Here is a 16,107-nt window from a genome sequence, read left to right as displayed (position 1 = left end):
TATTTTGTGCAAGAAGTCATCAGCAAGAAGTCATCAGCTCGGAACGATGGGAATTAAGGCAGTGTAGTCGCACATGCGAAGCACGAAACACAAAGCATCAAAATCGAGTTACAGAGAAACAGCCGGTATTTCTCAGTTTTGTTCCACCCTTGTCTCTGCAACGCCTCCACTTATCACCAAATCAAACATACTAAGAAAACGATACAAAGAAAAATAGCTGCAAAAAAAACTGGTTATGTTGTGGCTTTAAAACTGATTTGTTTTGTTCCCTTCTAAAACAAAGTTTGTGAATTCAGTTAAAGCTACAGTGTGTAATTTTCAGCGACATCTAACGTCCAGACTGCAGACCGCAGCAACATGAACATTTTGTGTTTTTAGCTTTCTTCCTGTATTGGAAGCTTTTCAAAATTTGAAACATTAGTGCAGTGGTTTATGTAAAAATAAACCTTTGGGTTGTCGCAAGCGGGTTTTTCTTGTGTTTCTTGTGAATTTGGTCTTAAATTATATTTCAAGTGGCATTAAAAAGTCTTAAAAAGTCTTGAATTTAACTTTCCTTATGCTGTAGGAACCCTGAAAAAGGTCCGGTTCTGTCCAGTTGGGAAGGTCCGGTTCTTTCCGGTGATCTGACTAGAACTCTAATTCCTCTGAAGGACCAGATTCACATCATCCTGATCTCATTAGTCTGTTTTTGTTATGAACTCCCAAACATTCCACTTCAAACAGAATCACTCCATCACTCCTCTGATACCTAGACGTCCATCATATCCTCCTGATCCTTCCTACATCTGATCCGCACCTTTAGGACCAAACATCTAAAACTCTCTCAGAGGTTCATTTATATCCATTCCAGCTGTTTGGAAGAGGAAATCAGACCTTTGCTTCCGATGTTTCTGTTGATCAACCTGAGGAGAAGGAGAAGCTGTTTTATTCCTCTTTAAATGTTTCTGCACTGAACCCTCCTGTCATCTGTTTGTTAGGATGCTGCGCTCGCTCCTCTCAGCTCATGGCGTCAACCCGCAGATGATCACTGTCTTCATTGATGGATACTACGAGGTACCAATACTTACACATGAGCTAAACGAGGCGTCAGTCAAAGAATAGACCTGTGGAGAAAGTTTTAGATATTTATCCGACTGTAATTTCAGGGCACTTTTATCCAAAGTGACTCTTAAATGAGGATAGAACAACGCAGCTAATATCAATGCTAACAATAAGCTACTTAGAAGGAGGACAGCTTCTGTCAGAAATGACAGATTAGAAATTGAGAGCAGACTGTCTGCTCGGTCTTTAGGTCTGACATCCTGTCGACACATTAAACCCAAAGTTCTTTCTATGTGTCCGGTTCAGGAGCCGATGGACGTGGTGGAGCTGTTCGGGCTAAAAGGCATTCAGCACACGCCCATCAGCATCAAGAACGCCCGTGTGTCCCAGGTAAGCCAGAACTCCCAGGTCCAGGCAGCCGGTGCTGGTTCTGATTCTCTAACAACCTGTCCTCTGTTGGTTTCAGCACTACAAGGCGAGTCTGACGGCCACCTTCAACCTTCACCCCGTAAGTCTCTGCATCATCATGTGGGCGGTTGTGCTGCGGTCCAGTCTGCTGACAGAACCTTTTGTTGTTGAACAGGATGCAGGTTTTGCTATCGTTCTGGAGGAGGACCTGGACATCTCTGTGGACTTCTTCAGGTGGGTCCTAACTGCTTCATGGAAGCAGAAGGTGTGGAGTTACCCACGCACTCCTACAGTTCTGTTCAGGGAATGCGACTCCTTGAAAGACAGTAGAACTTGTTTCTTAGATAAGCATCGTTTTGCAGCGTCCACCAGGTGGCAGCACTTCCTCAGCCTTGTTCCAGCTCGGCTCTCCAGCCTCTTTGTTAAACTCTTTGTGGCAGAAAAAGCTGCTGCTTCTAAACAAAGAACGGACCTCAGGAGGACCGAGGTGCCTCACATCCATCTTCTCCTGCTGCATGATTGCTATTCAGCTTCTCAGGAACCAGAACTTTCCATTCTTTAGTTAATCTGTGCAGAAGTAATCAAACTTCTAACATCATGAAGACAAAGGAATCCAGCCGAGCGGTCCGGGAGGAGGTTCTGTTTTAGTCGGATGCTCTAGAGCATCTTCCAGATTTCTGATAAGTCCATCATCTAAACATGGAGGGAGGATGGACCACTTGCAGACCCACCTGGACATGGAGGTCCATCAGGATTGAGAGAATAGTATCTATCAGAGAAGCTGCCCAGAGTTCCATGGTGACTATGGAGGAGCTGAAGAGATGCACAGCTCAGGTATACAGAACATCTATCACCGCATGATTCCGGATTGCAGAAAGCTTTAGAAGTTGAATAGAAAATACAAATAAACTTTGGTCTGCAAGCATCAGAATACCTAAAACAGAGTAGAGTGGATGAGAGGATGGAGGTAAATCCTGGAAAAAAATCTATTAGAGGCTGTGTAACAGTTGAGAATTGGGTGAAGGTTCACCTTCCAGTAGGAGAACCATCATGAACATCTAACCAGAACAGCCACAAACAAACCCTCAGACTGCAGATGTTCAGAGCTATTGGAGACAAACACCTAAAGACCTGCAGCCATGGAGGTTCTACAAAGGTCTGACTCCTGTTCTGCTTTATGTGGGTCAGTCCTCCTACCTTTCTGTCCTGCAGGTCAAACAGACAGACACAATGGGAATATTCCAGCTTTCCCTGCATGCTCCCTGTTCACCATGTCTAACCCGTGTCCTTCTCCCCACAGCTTCCTGAGTCAGACCATCCACCTGTTGGATCAAGACGACAGCCTGTACTGCATCTCAGCCTGGAACGATCAGGTCAGTCCTGACCCCTGAGCGCATGTTCTGACTGCATATGAAGTCCGAACCGACAGATGTCCCGTCAGATTCTGGAAACAGGCAGAACCACATGTTCAGTATTTCTATTATGTGAAACTAGAACAATTTCCCTAAAATCCTTTCATAAGTTTCTATATAAGGCTCAGAGTTTGCCTGCAGCCTCTGGTGTTTGTTCTGTTCTCACCTTCTTCATTCGCTCTGCTTTCTTATTTGATCAGCAGGTCGAGATTTTAAGCCAGGCTTGGTTCACCTTTCCTGTGTTTTTGTCTTCAGTATAATGATACTAGCCTTTTTTGAGTCCGATGCTGAAGCTGTCACTGCTGCCACCCTCTGGTATAAGGGGGAACTGCTTGTTCTGCCAAATGATAAAGAATCCTGGCCTGTGATGTGGGTCATCCCTGAAATGTAATAGATTGTTCTTTGGACTGGGGTACACCTTTGGTAGAAATTTCATAACTTTTCAAGTTATCCTGTAAACAGGCAGACAGATAGACGGACAAGTAAATGCACAAACTCGAGCTCAAAAACTAAAAACATGACCTCTTTGGGGGAGGTAAAAATCAGATGATTGCAGCTGCAGAAAGTGACGGATCAAATAATCAGATCCGGTTTGTCTGTCTGTGAGCAGGGCTATGAGCACACTGCTGAGGACCCGGCCCTCCTCTACAGGGTGGAGAGCATGCCCGGTCTGGGCTGGGTACTGAAGAAGAGCATCTACAAGGATGAGCTGGAGCCAAAATGGCCGACCCCTGAGAAGGTCTGTGACTCAGCAACATTGAAAAAAAAAAAAAAAAAGCGATCAAATGACTTTAAGATATTTAGTTGATTTTTATGAATTTCATTCAAATCTATAAACTAGATGAGTAATATTTAAAACTCAGATATATTATCCAAACAAATCCAGCGATTTTCTTTCAAATCTCAGAGAAACTGTTTCAAGAAGTCTGCTGAGATTAAATAAAACTTATAAAATAGTTGATAAAGGAAATATTTAGCCAGGTTTGATTAAAATGAACGTTATTTTTCTGCACATTTTTAAACGTGTGGTGTCTCTGCTGCTGCAGCTCTGGGATTGGGACATGTGGATGAGAATGCCGGAGCAGAGGAAAGGCCGGGAGTGCATCATTCCCGACGTGTCGCGCTCCTACCACTTCGGCATCATCGGCCTCAACATGAACGGATATTTCCATGTGAGACATCCAGGATTGTTAACTCTCACACACAGACACACTTTGTTTTGTCTATCCATGTATCAGGACTGGTCCCCATATTGTTACTGATCCTCTGAACGCAGGTAGATAAGCCCGAATAAATCCCTTAATGACAATGAAACAAACACAGCCTCAGGTCGAATTTAAGTTATGATTAATAATCACTTACCGGTAATTACTTTAAGTAGAGGAATCCTGATACAAAGGTTTTATTTCTAATATGATATTGATATGAAAAAAAATCCAGATCATTCATACTTTTAACTTATTTTTAGGGAAACACCTATATGAAAATATACGACATTAATACTGCAGTTATGGCTGATAAGTGATATTTTCCGATGTCATTATATGTTTTTATAGCCTTTAGACCAAATCAGCCACAATGCTGACTCTGGCTCTCTGCTCTCTGGCTCTTACCTACAATATTAATCTGCATCGCAATCATCATCATCATATAACCCATCAATTACCCCCCCGAAACAGAACCAGCAAAAACAAAAAATGAAATATTGGTTGTTTAGATCGACCAAGTTTTACTGATATTAATGCTGATGTTTTGTGCTTCTCCAGTTACCCTGTAGTGCAGAATGTTAAATGAAAATAAATTGCTTTATCAGGTTATTTTACTGACTTTTTTATTATGAACCAATAAGTCACATACATATTAAACTTAGACATGAAAATATTTTATAATTTAATAGGATAAAAAAAAATGATCGTATGAGAAACTTGTTCCAGACAAATTTTTATCCAACTCTCAACCAAAACTATGATCCTGATTTAACAGCAAACCTCTGGTTTTCTTCTTCTGCTGGCAGGAAGTGTATTTCAAGAAGCACAAGTTCAACACGATTCCCAACGTGCAGCTGAGGAACGTGGAGAGGTGCGCCCAGCAGCTGGATGCCGTGTTTCATAACTCTGCCGTAACGCTGACCTTTTTCCTGTTTCTCTGCTTCACAGTTTGAGGAAGGACGCGTATGAGGTGGAGATCCAGAAGCTGCTGAGGTGAGCATCTCTGCAGAACCGCGGAGCTAAGTTGGGTTGGATGGCTTTTAAAAGCAATGCTGTGGCATTTGCGGTGTGTTTATTCCTGATCCAGAGAGGCAGAGCTGCTCGACCACTCCAAGAATCCCTGTGAGGACTCGTTTGTTCCAGACACAGAGGGGAAGACCTACGTCATGTTCATAAAGATGGAGTCTGAGCTGGACACGTCCACCTGGACAGAGCTGGCCAAGGTAAACTCCACACCATCATCTAGGTTTTGGTAATTTTCCTGGTGAGCAAGGCGACCTATCCTTTTTGTCCGGCAGTGCCTACATGTCTGGGACCTGGATGTCCGAGGATATCACCAAGGACTCTGGAGGCTCTTCAGGAAAAGGAACCACATCCTGGTTGTTGCCGTGCCAATCTCTCCATACTCGTAAGTAACGCTTGGCTGGAGATGAAAAAGTTCCCATTCCTGCAACATCAGGAAAGGAAAAACTGTTCAAAGCTCCTTTGTTTGATCACCAGTCTGCTGGTACCAATTTTATTAAAAGTGTTCCCTTCTGATTGACTTTTTCCATAGCAGCATATATGAATCATTTTTTTCCAGACCGCTCAGGGATTATACAGAGGTGTTTGATGGTGAAAGTTTCTGTATATTTTATCCTGGATCTGTATCCTGGCATTCCCTGCAGTTCTTTTCTGCTTGGATTTTTTTCCTCAGGTCTGTTGAACTTCCATCGGTGGAGGATTTATACCAGAAACGGTCCTGATGAGGTGTCAGTAGCAGCGTTAGTTACAGCTTCCAACCTTCCCCTCTGGTCTCCAAGGAGTCATTTCCTTGTGTTTGACTCACTAACAGCCAGAGTCTTCATCAATGAACAATCTTCCTCCTGCTTGTTTGAAGTCTGCAGGAAGGTGCTTAGATTTTAGATGAATTTTAAAAGATGTTTTGAAATCATTTTTATGAACAGGAGAAAATAACCCAAATTTGGAACCCTGGGTGTAATTCAGATAAAAATTTCTACAAAGGCTTTTAAAGATTTAAATTGCTGTTCTACAAATGATGCTGTTTATAGGATCACATCTTTGCTGAGGACTGAAACCTTAGAGTGAAATATGCTGGTTCAGATATTTTCCGATTTATGTGGAAAAAATGTTTTTTCTATTTATTTATTAACATTATTTTTAATACACAGAACAAAAGAAAAGGAAAATTAATCCTAAAATTTTCCCAACCAATACTGGAGGTGAAAGATTAAATTATTTTTTTTGTCAAAAGTCCATCACAGTATCGTCTGCATAAGTGTAGAGGAGAATAAGGAAGGCTCCAGAGCTGATCCCTGAGGGACACCTGTGGCCGATGGAAGGATAGTGAAGCAGATGACCTCTGATTCCACTGGCTGTGTTCTGATGGAGGAAGAATGTTCAAACATACAGAGTTTCCTTTGAGGAATTTCATTCAGTTTATTTTGATCCACAGAGTTAAAATATCTACGGAGGTTTGGTGAGAGCAGCGACACGCTGTTCTTAGCTGGTTCGTTGCCCTTAATGGGGCTGCAGCTGGTAGGACTCTACTGTAAAGGACTGGACCCATGCATGGGTCAGAGGTAGAAAGCAAGATTCCAATGATGATCATCAATATTTGACATGTAGGATGTCTGCATAAAACTGGTTCTGTTAGATCCTGATCTACATGTTCTATGCGCCAGAACCAAAACCACCGCTGCTAAATCTGTTTAATCCAATTTTCTTGTTTCTCTTGGGCAGTGTGAAGAAACCGGCTGCTGTCACGCCGATCCACTTAGAGCCTCCACCCAAAGAGGAGGGGGCACCGGTGGAGCAGATGTAGAACCGGGAATCCAATCAGCCGCCCTGCAGCGGACCGGCGGTGCGATGAACACAGCAGAACTCCGTCAGTTATAAACTGAAACAGCAGGATTCCTGCCGGGAGCCTCCGGATCCCAGAACGGAGTCTGACTGACAGCCGAAAGCAGAACAATGACACTAAACCCAGTTTGAACTGGGACGTTCTGGAGCAGAACCCAAACGAGTTCCATGTTACCTATTTATTCCACCCAGCCTGAGGTTTTATTTTTCCCTTCACTTTTTAACTCCATTTACTTTTCATGGTCTGAACATGTTTTTAGGGTCTAACATTTCAAACAAGAAGGGGATAAAATCCAACGGTACTGGAACACGGCCAGTTTGTTCTGACCCGCCTGTGATTCGCTTAGAAACTGGATCCTGGTGGAGAAACACTACTGAACTTCCCATTTAGTCTAACTGCTGCTCATGAGGCGACGGCGCCTCTTTTTCTCTACTGAACCAAACCTGATGCTGCAGATTGTGGGAAGGAACCACAGAATGAATGAGTCTGAAGTTTTTAAACGATAAAACTAGGAAACATTTTAATCATTTAAACCTTTTAGATTTATCCTAAAGTCCTGATTGGAGATTTTTATTGTTATTAATGGATCAGAACATCTTCTGAAGCTCAGAAACTTGATCCAAACGGTGACACTAATCTGTTAATGTTCTACTAAAACCTTAACTGGACCTTTTATTTACCAGATTTGCATAATGTTACTCATTGGTGGCTCCTTAAAGCTCCATGTTTTCAGCTCTGCAGATTCAGAAGCTCAGATCTGTGCTGTTGATGGTTTAGCCTGTTTTGGCATCAGCTGGGGGATGTTTTTCCAGAAAATCTCCTAATAGGCGAGTTTGTAATAGTGGCTTCTTAAATCCAGAACCGATCTCCCCTCTGTTGGTCACTCTGGATATGAGTTATCTCGCTCTCCTCAGTGCTGCATCTGCAGGAGGACAAAATACAGCCAAACACCATTTTCTCTCTGCCTGCTGAGATATTTCTGGATTAGTCTGAATTCTGTTCAGCTCTCTGTGGTTTCAGATACAAAAAATATCCTGGATCAGGACTTTAGGTGCTTCAGTTTCTGTATCTGATTCTGCAGCAGAGATGCATTCAGTACGAGGCATAGATTAGTTTGTATTTGTAGAGCAGATTGTAGAGCATTTTCTTCCCTGAATGGATGTAATGAAACGGTTCTGAGCGGTTCTGATCAGAACCTGCAGTGGTTAGCTCATCAGGGTCTGTTTAAGATGTCTTCTTATAAACGAGCATCAGTCACTCAGTGTTAAAGTTTTCATTTTGGGCTGAATTTGAATCTAATCAGAACCGCAGTGTTTCAGGTTCTGGGTTTTGAGTCGGCCCATTTGCCGTCTGACTTCTCCGTTTTTGTTTTAGTTTGCTGTTAAGTAATGAACATTTTAGACTGAATTTTTTTTTTTCTGACTGAATAAAGGTTTTTTAACTGCTTTTTATTCATTTTTTTTTCTTCATTGTTTCAATAATTAACCCGGTTGGTTCATTAGGGCTTAATATTATTAGCAGAAAAAAACCAGCAGCTCAGATTTCTGCGCCGCCTCCTGATTTCCCTCAGGAGCGTCCGTCTGGAAAACCAGATAAAGGAAATGTGAGCGTTGGATGGTTGGGATGTAAACCTGTGGTTCTGTGGTTCCTGGGTTCATCTGGCTTCCTGTCCTTCAGCTTTGACCTTCAGCAGCAGCTCTGATCCCTCAGGATGATGAAGCTCTGCTGTGTTAAAGTCTATCCATGTGTCACACATTCTTTCCTCTCATCTACCAAAGCTATTTCCTTTCCTTCTGTTTCATCCAGGAGGCCAAATTTTCTTCTGTTTCATAATCAAAACCTGCCTGAATGACCTGAAATGATTAGAAACACCTCAGTAATGTGTCATTAAAACAAACAATTAATGAATTAGGTGTTTTATTGAAATGCATTCATCGTACATAGATATTCTTAAAGGTTTTCTCTCTGAGCTAAATCTAAATTAAGTGAACCTTAAACAGCGTCACTTTTCTCTGAGGTGCATTTAAGAAGAGCAGCAGGATTTCCCAGGTTGGGAGAAGTAACTTCAGCTGACTTTTTCATCCTGGCGTGAGAAGAGATACATGGCGATGCTCATGGCAGCGATCTGAGGAGCAGGAGAGGAATGGAGATGTTGAAAGGAAAATGTAAAAAAAAAAAAAAACTAGATATTTAAAGAATTCATGTAAAGTTTCAGCATTTTATTTTGGTTTCAACCAAAACTAAAAAACAATCTGCCAAACAGAAGAAAGTTTTAAAACTCTCATTTAACTTCTTAAAGGAAATTTTTAATGTAGAATTTTTTTATTTCATCCATGTGTTTACTTAGAATTACCATAAAATGAGTTTTTGTCTTTTCTCTGCAGAGCCGCTCTTGTGCACCTGGTTGCTGTGTTGAGTCTCAGCCACCATTGATGCATTAGTGAGAGAACAGCAGCGACTTTCTGAAGATGGATCATAACAGCCCAGCCACACCTGTTGCTCAAACCCCATAACAGACTCAATGCAAGTGTAAAGAGAATTGACTTTTGTCTACTGGGATGAAAATTGCCAAACTGGAGTCAGATCAGTTACAGAATAAGATAAAATTCAACTTAATTTTATAGCATCATCTCAGGGCTCTTTATAGAGACAATGCTATTGACATTAGGGCAAAGGTGAAGCTTTTAACAAATGAATGGAGCTTAAATCTGCTTTGGTCATGAAAAGCCACCCTCAGCTGGATCTCTTTCTGCTAAAACGCTAAGATGCTGTGGCTTAAATCTTAGATTTTGACAAAAATGAGAAAAGCTGAATGCTCCTCTTCTCCCTTGCATGTGCACAACACTGGTGTCATTTCATCTTGTAGCCAGTGGGGGAGAACATCTGCAAAAACTCTTGGAAGTTGTTTTCGTTTAACAGACATGTTTATTGCACAGATCTTCCAAGATGGTTTTCTCTTCTCATGATTCCTTCAATGATAAACTGTTAGAACCTAATCGGCGCTGATTTCTTAAAAAGGAATCCCAGAGTGGAATCCATCTATCAGGGACCCACACTGTGGTGGATCTTTACCCTCAGAGCTACAGAGCAGATTTCTGGGTTTAGCCCACATTTGTTCTGTAGATGTAGAGAAAGCTCAGCAGCCCGTTCCTGGGGGTGTTCTGTAGGAGGTGAAGCAGAAGATCTATCAAAGACTCTTTGCTCACTGAAGCAAGAACCTTGTCTTTTATCTAGAACTTTAGGTCATTTCCTGTGACCTCATTTCCTGAGGTCACAGGAATGTTCTCCCTGCAGCCTTCTGGGAAGAGGCTTTGCAGTATTGGCTGCAGGACCAGCAGGTTCTGCAACTGCCATCAGACTGTTGAACTGTTGAAACTAATCAAGACTCTGCATCACACTTGTAAACATCATATTTAATCATATTTAATAATCCCTTTGAATAGAATTCAACTAAACGATCTACTGCATTTTGCACCATATATATTTATTTTCCCTGCATTGAAACTTTGCATACTAATGCCTTTTGCACAGTGACTTTAAACCAGTTTTCCCTTTCTCCTACACTGTTTGCATTTTGATCACTGCTGCACTTTATAAATGGTAATGTTCATTTCACTGTTGTAAGCTAGTTGTTCACTGAAAAGCTGTGGAGTTCAGGCTTCTCCTGCCCCTTGTCTCCATGTTTGGGAAACTAAAGATCTTTGTTCCTTTTGGCAGACAATGTTTGATTGACTTCTTCAAACAGACCTTCATCGCTTCTTGTAGGAAGCTTTCAGGTCAGAGTGACTCGAAGTATCCAGGATCGTTCTGGGACAGTATGGAGTCTCCTTTCCAGCCGGAGACCATCAGATATCCTTTAAGGAGAGGCAGGGTGAACAGATGGACTGGATCTCCATGTATGCAGCCGTTAAATGGACAGAAATCATCCTTTTGTTCTGAGCCCTTACATGCTTCAGAAAACATCTCAGCAAGAGCAGCTGAGCCAAAGAATCAAGCTCCTAATTTCCTGCTGTCCCTACATTCCACTCATCATCCTTATGAGGTCATAATCAAAAGGAGTTTCATCCACCAATCATCTTCCTCTGTGGGCTTTGCTGTGCTTTGGTGTCAGCTGAGCAGGTGTCTCCCTTTGAAGTCCTTCCACACATACCTAGAGTCCATTGATTGACAGACTTTAAACACAGCTTTAGACCTCAGTAGATCCTGGGCAGGACATTCTAAACGGTCCCAGAAGACTAAAGATTTGGGTCCTTGCCATGTGGAACCAACTGAGGGCGCTTCAGTTCAGGACCTTTAATTTTCAGGCCTTTCCATTAGAGACGCTTATAAGGAGGTTCTACGTTCTGCTATACCTTCTCCACCTCCTTTCAACACGGCTCAAGCAGCTCTCAAAGATCTAAAATATTTTTTAAAGACTCATCTCTTTTCTTTGGCTTTTGTGTTTTATTTTAAGTTATTAGGTCAATGTTATTATTCTACGGTAATTTGTTTAAAAGGTGTCTGGTTGGCTAGGTTGCTTGTAAAGCTCTTTGGTATATTGTTATTAATTCTCTATCTAAATGCTGTCGACCTCAAACAGACAAAGTGACCTTAGTTTAAGAAAGTTCTGGCAAAAATGCCAGTTCTCGTTTTTACCTCTAACAGCCCGACTCCAGCTGCGATGCCTCCCACAATGTTGCTTTCTTCTCTCAGGGTTTCCACGATGTGATCAAAGCAGCCCTGAAAGAAGAAGCTGACATGAATCTGCTTTAAAAGAAAAAAAACCTGGCCCATAAAACTCTGATTGACTTGACATCAAATGCTTGCTTTTGATAAAAGCAAAAATATATTCATGTTTAAATTAATCAACCTACTGTAATGGTGAAAACAATCTAAGGTATGATTATCAGAGCGGTGTGAGTCTACCTGCACAGGTAGGCGCGCCGCCTCAGTTGGGCTGCAGGGGTCGCTGTTGATGCAGCAGGTGGCAGGAAGCACGTTTCCGCTCTGCTCCTCAAACTCTGAGCCCATAAAGTCAGTGAAGTTTGAATAACCACAGCATTTCAACTGGATGGAAACAAGTAAAAAAAACAACACTAATCAGCCCTGCTCATCATCCGCTGCATAGACAAGACTGAAACACCCTGGACAGGTCGCAAGTCAGTCGCGGGGCAACACAGAGAGACACAAAGACACAACCATGCACACACACACACTCACATGAGGACAATTTTAGAGATGCTACTTTAGTCATGTTTTCTGGACTGTGGGAGGAAGCTGGAGTACCCAGAGAGAACCCATGCATGCCAGGGGACAACATTCAAACATTTCCATGCAGCCCTCCCTTGCATCTGTGTTGAGCCTTTTTTCTTAAATCCACTTCATACCATGAAAGACCGTGACTGGACAGATTAAGCAGTGGGCTTCTAGACTGACAAGTCAAAAGTTACCAAAGTCTGAACAAAATTAAAAACTATCTTCAAAGAGTTCAGTTTAGTTTAGTTTAGTTTAGTTTAGTTTAGTTTAGTTTAGTTTAGTTTAGTTTAGTTTAGTTTAGTTTAGTTCAGAGAGAGTATCACTGGGTTCAGCTTCCACAAACCTCTATCATGGTGGCGTTCCAGATCTCAGTGACCATCGGATCAATGCCGTAATCGTTCTGTAAGGCAGGAATGGCCCACTCATGGAAGATTTCTTTAGCCTAGAAAACAAAAACACTCAGATTTAAAGTTTGAGTCCGATGCAAACAGGAAACATGAAGTTTGTTAGAGCTAGAGTCTCCTGAGTTTAATGAAACAGAAAACAAACAGCCTTGGTGGTTCTCTGACATTGTTTTTTTAACTGGTGACTGAGTTAGATATATACCCCAAGAAAACAGACCAGATAATAAGATAAGATCTGTGGATGAACCCTGAACTAATCCTTTTTACTAATTCTTGACACAGATCATTGATCTTTGGTTGGAGAATATCTACATAAAAAGGCCACGTCCATGAAGCAGCTACCTTTTGGTTCGGTAAAAAATAATTCACCTCTGAACATTAAGGGGGATTGGTGATGATGATGACTCAAAGTTAAGACTGGGCAGCTAAACTGCAATAACTGTCCTTTGGCCTGTAGAGGTCTCTGAGTTCAGCCATCAATAGTGTTATGATACAACAGGGTCATGAGATGAGCAGGATTCAGAGAGGGAGAGGAGGATTAAATTTCAATGCAAAGGTTGGGAGAAACCAACTATTTCATAATAAATTAATACCTATTTTTATAAAGGCATCATTCTATCATATGTTTTCCTGTAGTAGACTATGAAAGGTTTAAAAAGCAGGAAATAGGAATTTCAACACAGTTTTGAGTGGCCGTCTGGTTTTCGACTTTGATCTCCAGCAATGGTTACTTCAGGATCAGTGCAAAGCTCCGTCTTCTGCTCAGATGTTTGCGCTCATTCTAGATCCATCATAAACCTTCAGACAAAACCTGGTAACTTGAGCCTTTCCTGGTTTTCTCAGCTACTTCAAGAACATATGTCCACTAATGCATGTAATGACGTACCTCTCCACCGAACATCACGTCATACGGCCTTATTTAGCCAATTCCTCCTCAGGGAATTGCAGACTGATAAGTGCTGTTTTGATCAGCTATGCGCGTGTGTCACCCTTCTTCAGTTCCAGTCTATAGCCCATATATCAGTCAGAAATGAATGCTCACATGTTTTATTTTCTCTGCTCAGACTACATGAATTCATCCTGTTTTTTCCTTGTTAAAGGTCTTCATTATAAATCTTTTTTCCAGGCAGAAGCCAAGTGTGGAGCTGGAGGAGTGTTGGAAATGTGACCAGATCGCAGTGATCATGCGTAACGGCACACGCTGTTGAATCTGGCCCAGGACATACCGAAGCCTCCCCCAGGCCCAGATATAAACCACATAGATTAAATTTACTCAGCTGTACCATCCTGTTCTCCAGTAAGTCAATCCACAGCAGCTGGGACTGCTGGGTGCTTAGGTTGCTGCCTAATGATGATGTCCTCCCACTCCTGATGCCCTCCAGTCCTTGTCACTTACATCCCCATCATACATCTCCAAATCGGACCATTTATGGTTGACAGCCTCTGTCACTTTTTACTTGTCTATATTCTCCAGCTCTGATTAGAAACAAAGTTAAAAAATTCTTCCTGTATATCCTTTTTTGCCATTAGATAAGAACGTTGTATGTATAAATATCTTTTTGTGGGGAGTAATAAACAAAAAAATCACTGTGGAGCTTAAAGTGTCAGAACTGCCTGAAACTCTGCAGGATGAAGCTGATTTAAGGATATCTGTGGGAGTCGCCCATTCATCACAGATTAAATAAATCTTCTGCCGCACAAAGCATCTGGGAAATAAACGGGAAAAATGGAAATAAATCAAATCCAGGAGAGACGTTTTCCTCCTTTTTTTACGGCGCTAAACTGAGGGACATTTCCATATATATTGATGCTTGTGAGGCTTCGCTCAGGACATTTTCATGTTTATCCAAAGCTGACCACGTTCAGAGTCGCTCCATTTCTTCTCTCTCCTTCCTCCGTTTCTCCTGATTTGATTAATAATCCCACTGTGTTGAGTCCCACAGACATGGAGGACTACAGTACGTGTAGGTGGATTGGATTTGCATGTTAGAGGGTGCAGAAGGAGACTCCCCAGGGGATCATGGGATATGTGCCACAATTAAGAAGTGTCCCCCAAGAGGCTGAGAGCTCCTGAGTTCAGAGTGGATTATTAGCAGACAGCTAATTCATCACTGTCATTCTCCTCTACGCAGCTCCCTTCCTGGTGAACATGTGCACACGAATGCACAAACTGGCACTGCTGCACATGTGAACACGCGCACCAAGTCGGAGCGTGTCCAGAACAAAGGCTGCAGTCATCTTCCTCCTTTATTAATTATGGATGCTTCACAGCGGGGTGTCCAGCATCAGTCCTGAAGGTCTGAGGTCCTGCAGGTTGGAGATGGTTTCTTGCTCCAACGCAGCGGGTCTAATGGCCTAATCACTTCCTCAGCAGGCGGGCCGGTTCTGCACAGTCCTGCTTCTATAGTGTTCATTTGTTTCATATGTGTCCAGTCAGGGAAACACCTTAAACATGAAGGACATCATGAAGGACGGCCTTCAAACAGCAACGCCTCACTGAGCTGCTTCTTGATGTTAGAGGAAGAATCTAGTCATTAATGAACCAAAAACATCATTCTGAGTTTTTCTTTTGCAGCAATTGTGAAAGTTCATTTTCGGATCATAGAAACATGTTTACAACCGGTTAGATTCATAGCCTAATATTCATCTCTAACAAGCTTTTAGACCAAGTTTATCTCTGAACTGAAGACTAGCCCTTTATTTTTATGACCAATTTAAACATATGTGATGGGAAATATGATGCATCTACCTGAGATCATATGTCACATCAAACCAAAACGCATTTCAGTTGCGGGGCAAAAATCCACAGTTTATACGGTAAACTGCCAAATGTATGTGCAGGTTTACTAGTGGTTCCTAGACTTTCTAAAAATAGAATGGGAGGCAGATTTTTTAGTTATCAGGCTCCTCTCCTGTAAAACCAACTACCAGTTTTAGTCCGTGAGCCAGACACCCTGTCTAGTTTTAAGGTGGGTTTAAACTTTCCTTTTTGATAAAGCTTATAGTTAGAGTGGCTCAGGTTATCTTGAGCTATTTCTATAGTTATGCTTCTATAGGCTTAGACTTCTGGAGGACATAGGGACCCCCATTTTATCATTGTGCTTCATTCTATCTCTATTCTCCCACTCTGCTGAATCTGTGAATTATGCTCTCTCTGCTTTTTCTCATAGCAGCTTTGCCTCGTCTGTTCCTGTTTGGCTGTGACGCCATCCTGGAGAAAAATATCAGCTGTGCTGCTGCCATCAACACCTTTGATTATAGATGTTGGAGATCGGCCTGTTTCCCATTGTAGTCCTGTTTCTCTGACTGTGACTAACTGGATGTGCTCTCTTCATCTTCTGATATGGGAGCTGGCTCAGAGCTCGTCTGCCTGGCTGTGTGTTTCCTGGACCGAGCCGCCTTTTACAGCTGCTTTTTGTATCTCTGCTTCTGTCTCATTGAATCCCAGTCAGACTCAGCAGATGGCCGCTCACACTGAGCCTGGTTCTGCTGGAGGTTTCTTCCTGTTAAAAGGGAGTTTTTCCTCTCCACTGTCG

At 42.1% G+C, this 16,107-nt stretch overlaps 2 protein-coding genes across 3 annotated transcripts in view; one reads left to right on the top strand and one right to left on the bottom strand.

The window, feature by feature from the left end:
• Window positions 1-8,194, top strand: part of pomgnt1 (protein O-linked mannose N-acetylglucosaminyltransferase 1 (beta 1,2-)) — a 16,077-nt gene extending 7,883 nt beyond the window's left edge. Inside the window, exons 10-21 of one of the 2 annotated variants that reach the window (XM_015394318.1) lie at window positions 978-1,053; window positions 1,348-1,431; window positions 1,508-1,549; window positions 1,625-1,683; window positions 2,750-2,822; window positions 3,472-3,600; window positions 3,908-4,033; window positions 4,876-4,940; window positions 5,018-5,062; window positions 5,157-5,292; window positions 5,368-5,477; window positions 6,812-8,194. In XM_015394318.1, the coding sequence (XP_015249804.1) occupies window positions 978-1,053; window positions 1,348-1,431; window positions 1,508-1,549; window positions 1,625-1,683; window positions 2,750-2,822; window positions 3,472-3,600; window positions 3,908-4,033; window positions 4,876-4,940; window positions 5,018-5,062; window positions 5,157-5,292; window positions 5,368-5,477; window positions 6,812-6,893 (1,027 nt within the window). In that variant the 3' untranslated portion in view covers window positions 6,894-8,194. The remainder of the gene's footprint in view (window positions 1-977; window positions 1,054-1,347; window positions 1,432-1,507; window positions 1,550-1,624; window positions 1,684-2,749; window positions 2,823-3,471; window positions 3,601-3,907; window positions 4,034-4,875; window positions 4,941-5,017; window positions 5,063-5,156; window positions 5,293-5,367; window positions 5,478-6,811) is intronic. The other variant, XM_015394317.1, reaches the window with a different exon arrangement.
• Window positions 8,195-8,517: 323 nt separating this feature from the next.
• The window catches only part of LOC107097245 (tetraspanin-1-like), a 13,373-nt gene continuing 5,783 nt past the window's right edge, over window positions 8,518-16,107 (bottom strand). The window contains exons 5-8 of the mRNA XM_015394319.1: window positions 12,511-12,609; window positions 11,838-11,978; window positions 11,568-11,651; window positions 8,518-9,057 (exon numbers count right to left, since the gene is read on the bottom strand). Coding sequence (XP_015249805.1) covers window positions 8,998-9,057; window positions 11,568-11,651; window positions 11,838-11,978; window positions 12,511-12,609 — 384 coding nt within the window. The 3' untranslated portion in view covers window positions 8,518-8,997. The remainder of the gene's footprint in view (window positions 9,058-11,567; window positions 11,652-11,837; window positions 11,979-12,510; window positions 12,610-16,107) is intronic.

This window comes from Cyprinodon variegatus, unplaced genomic scaffold, assembly GCF_000732505.1.
Source record: "Cyprinodon variegatus isolate N-32 unplaced genomic scaffold, C_variegatus-1.0 Scaffold680, whole genome shotgun sequence".
NCBI lineage: Eukaryota > Metazoa > Chordata > Actinopteri > Cyprinodontiformes > Cyprinodontidae > Cyprinodon > Cyprinodon variegatus.
Note: the sequence above shows the minus strand (reverse complement) of the source record. Positions and strands in the feature narration are given on the sequence as shown.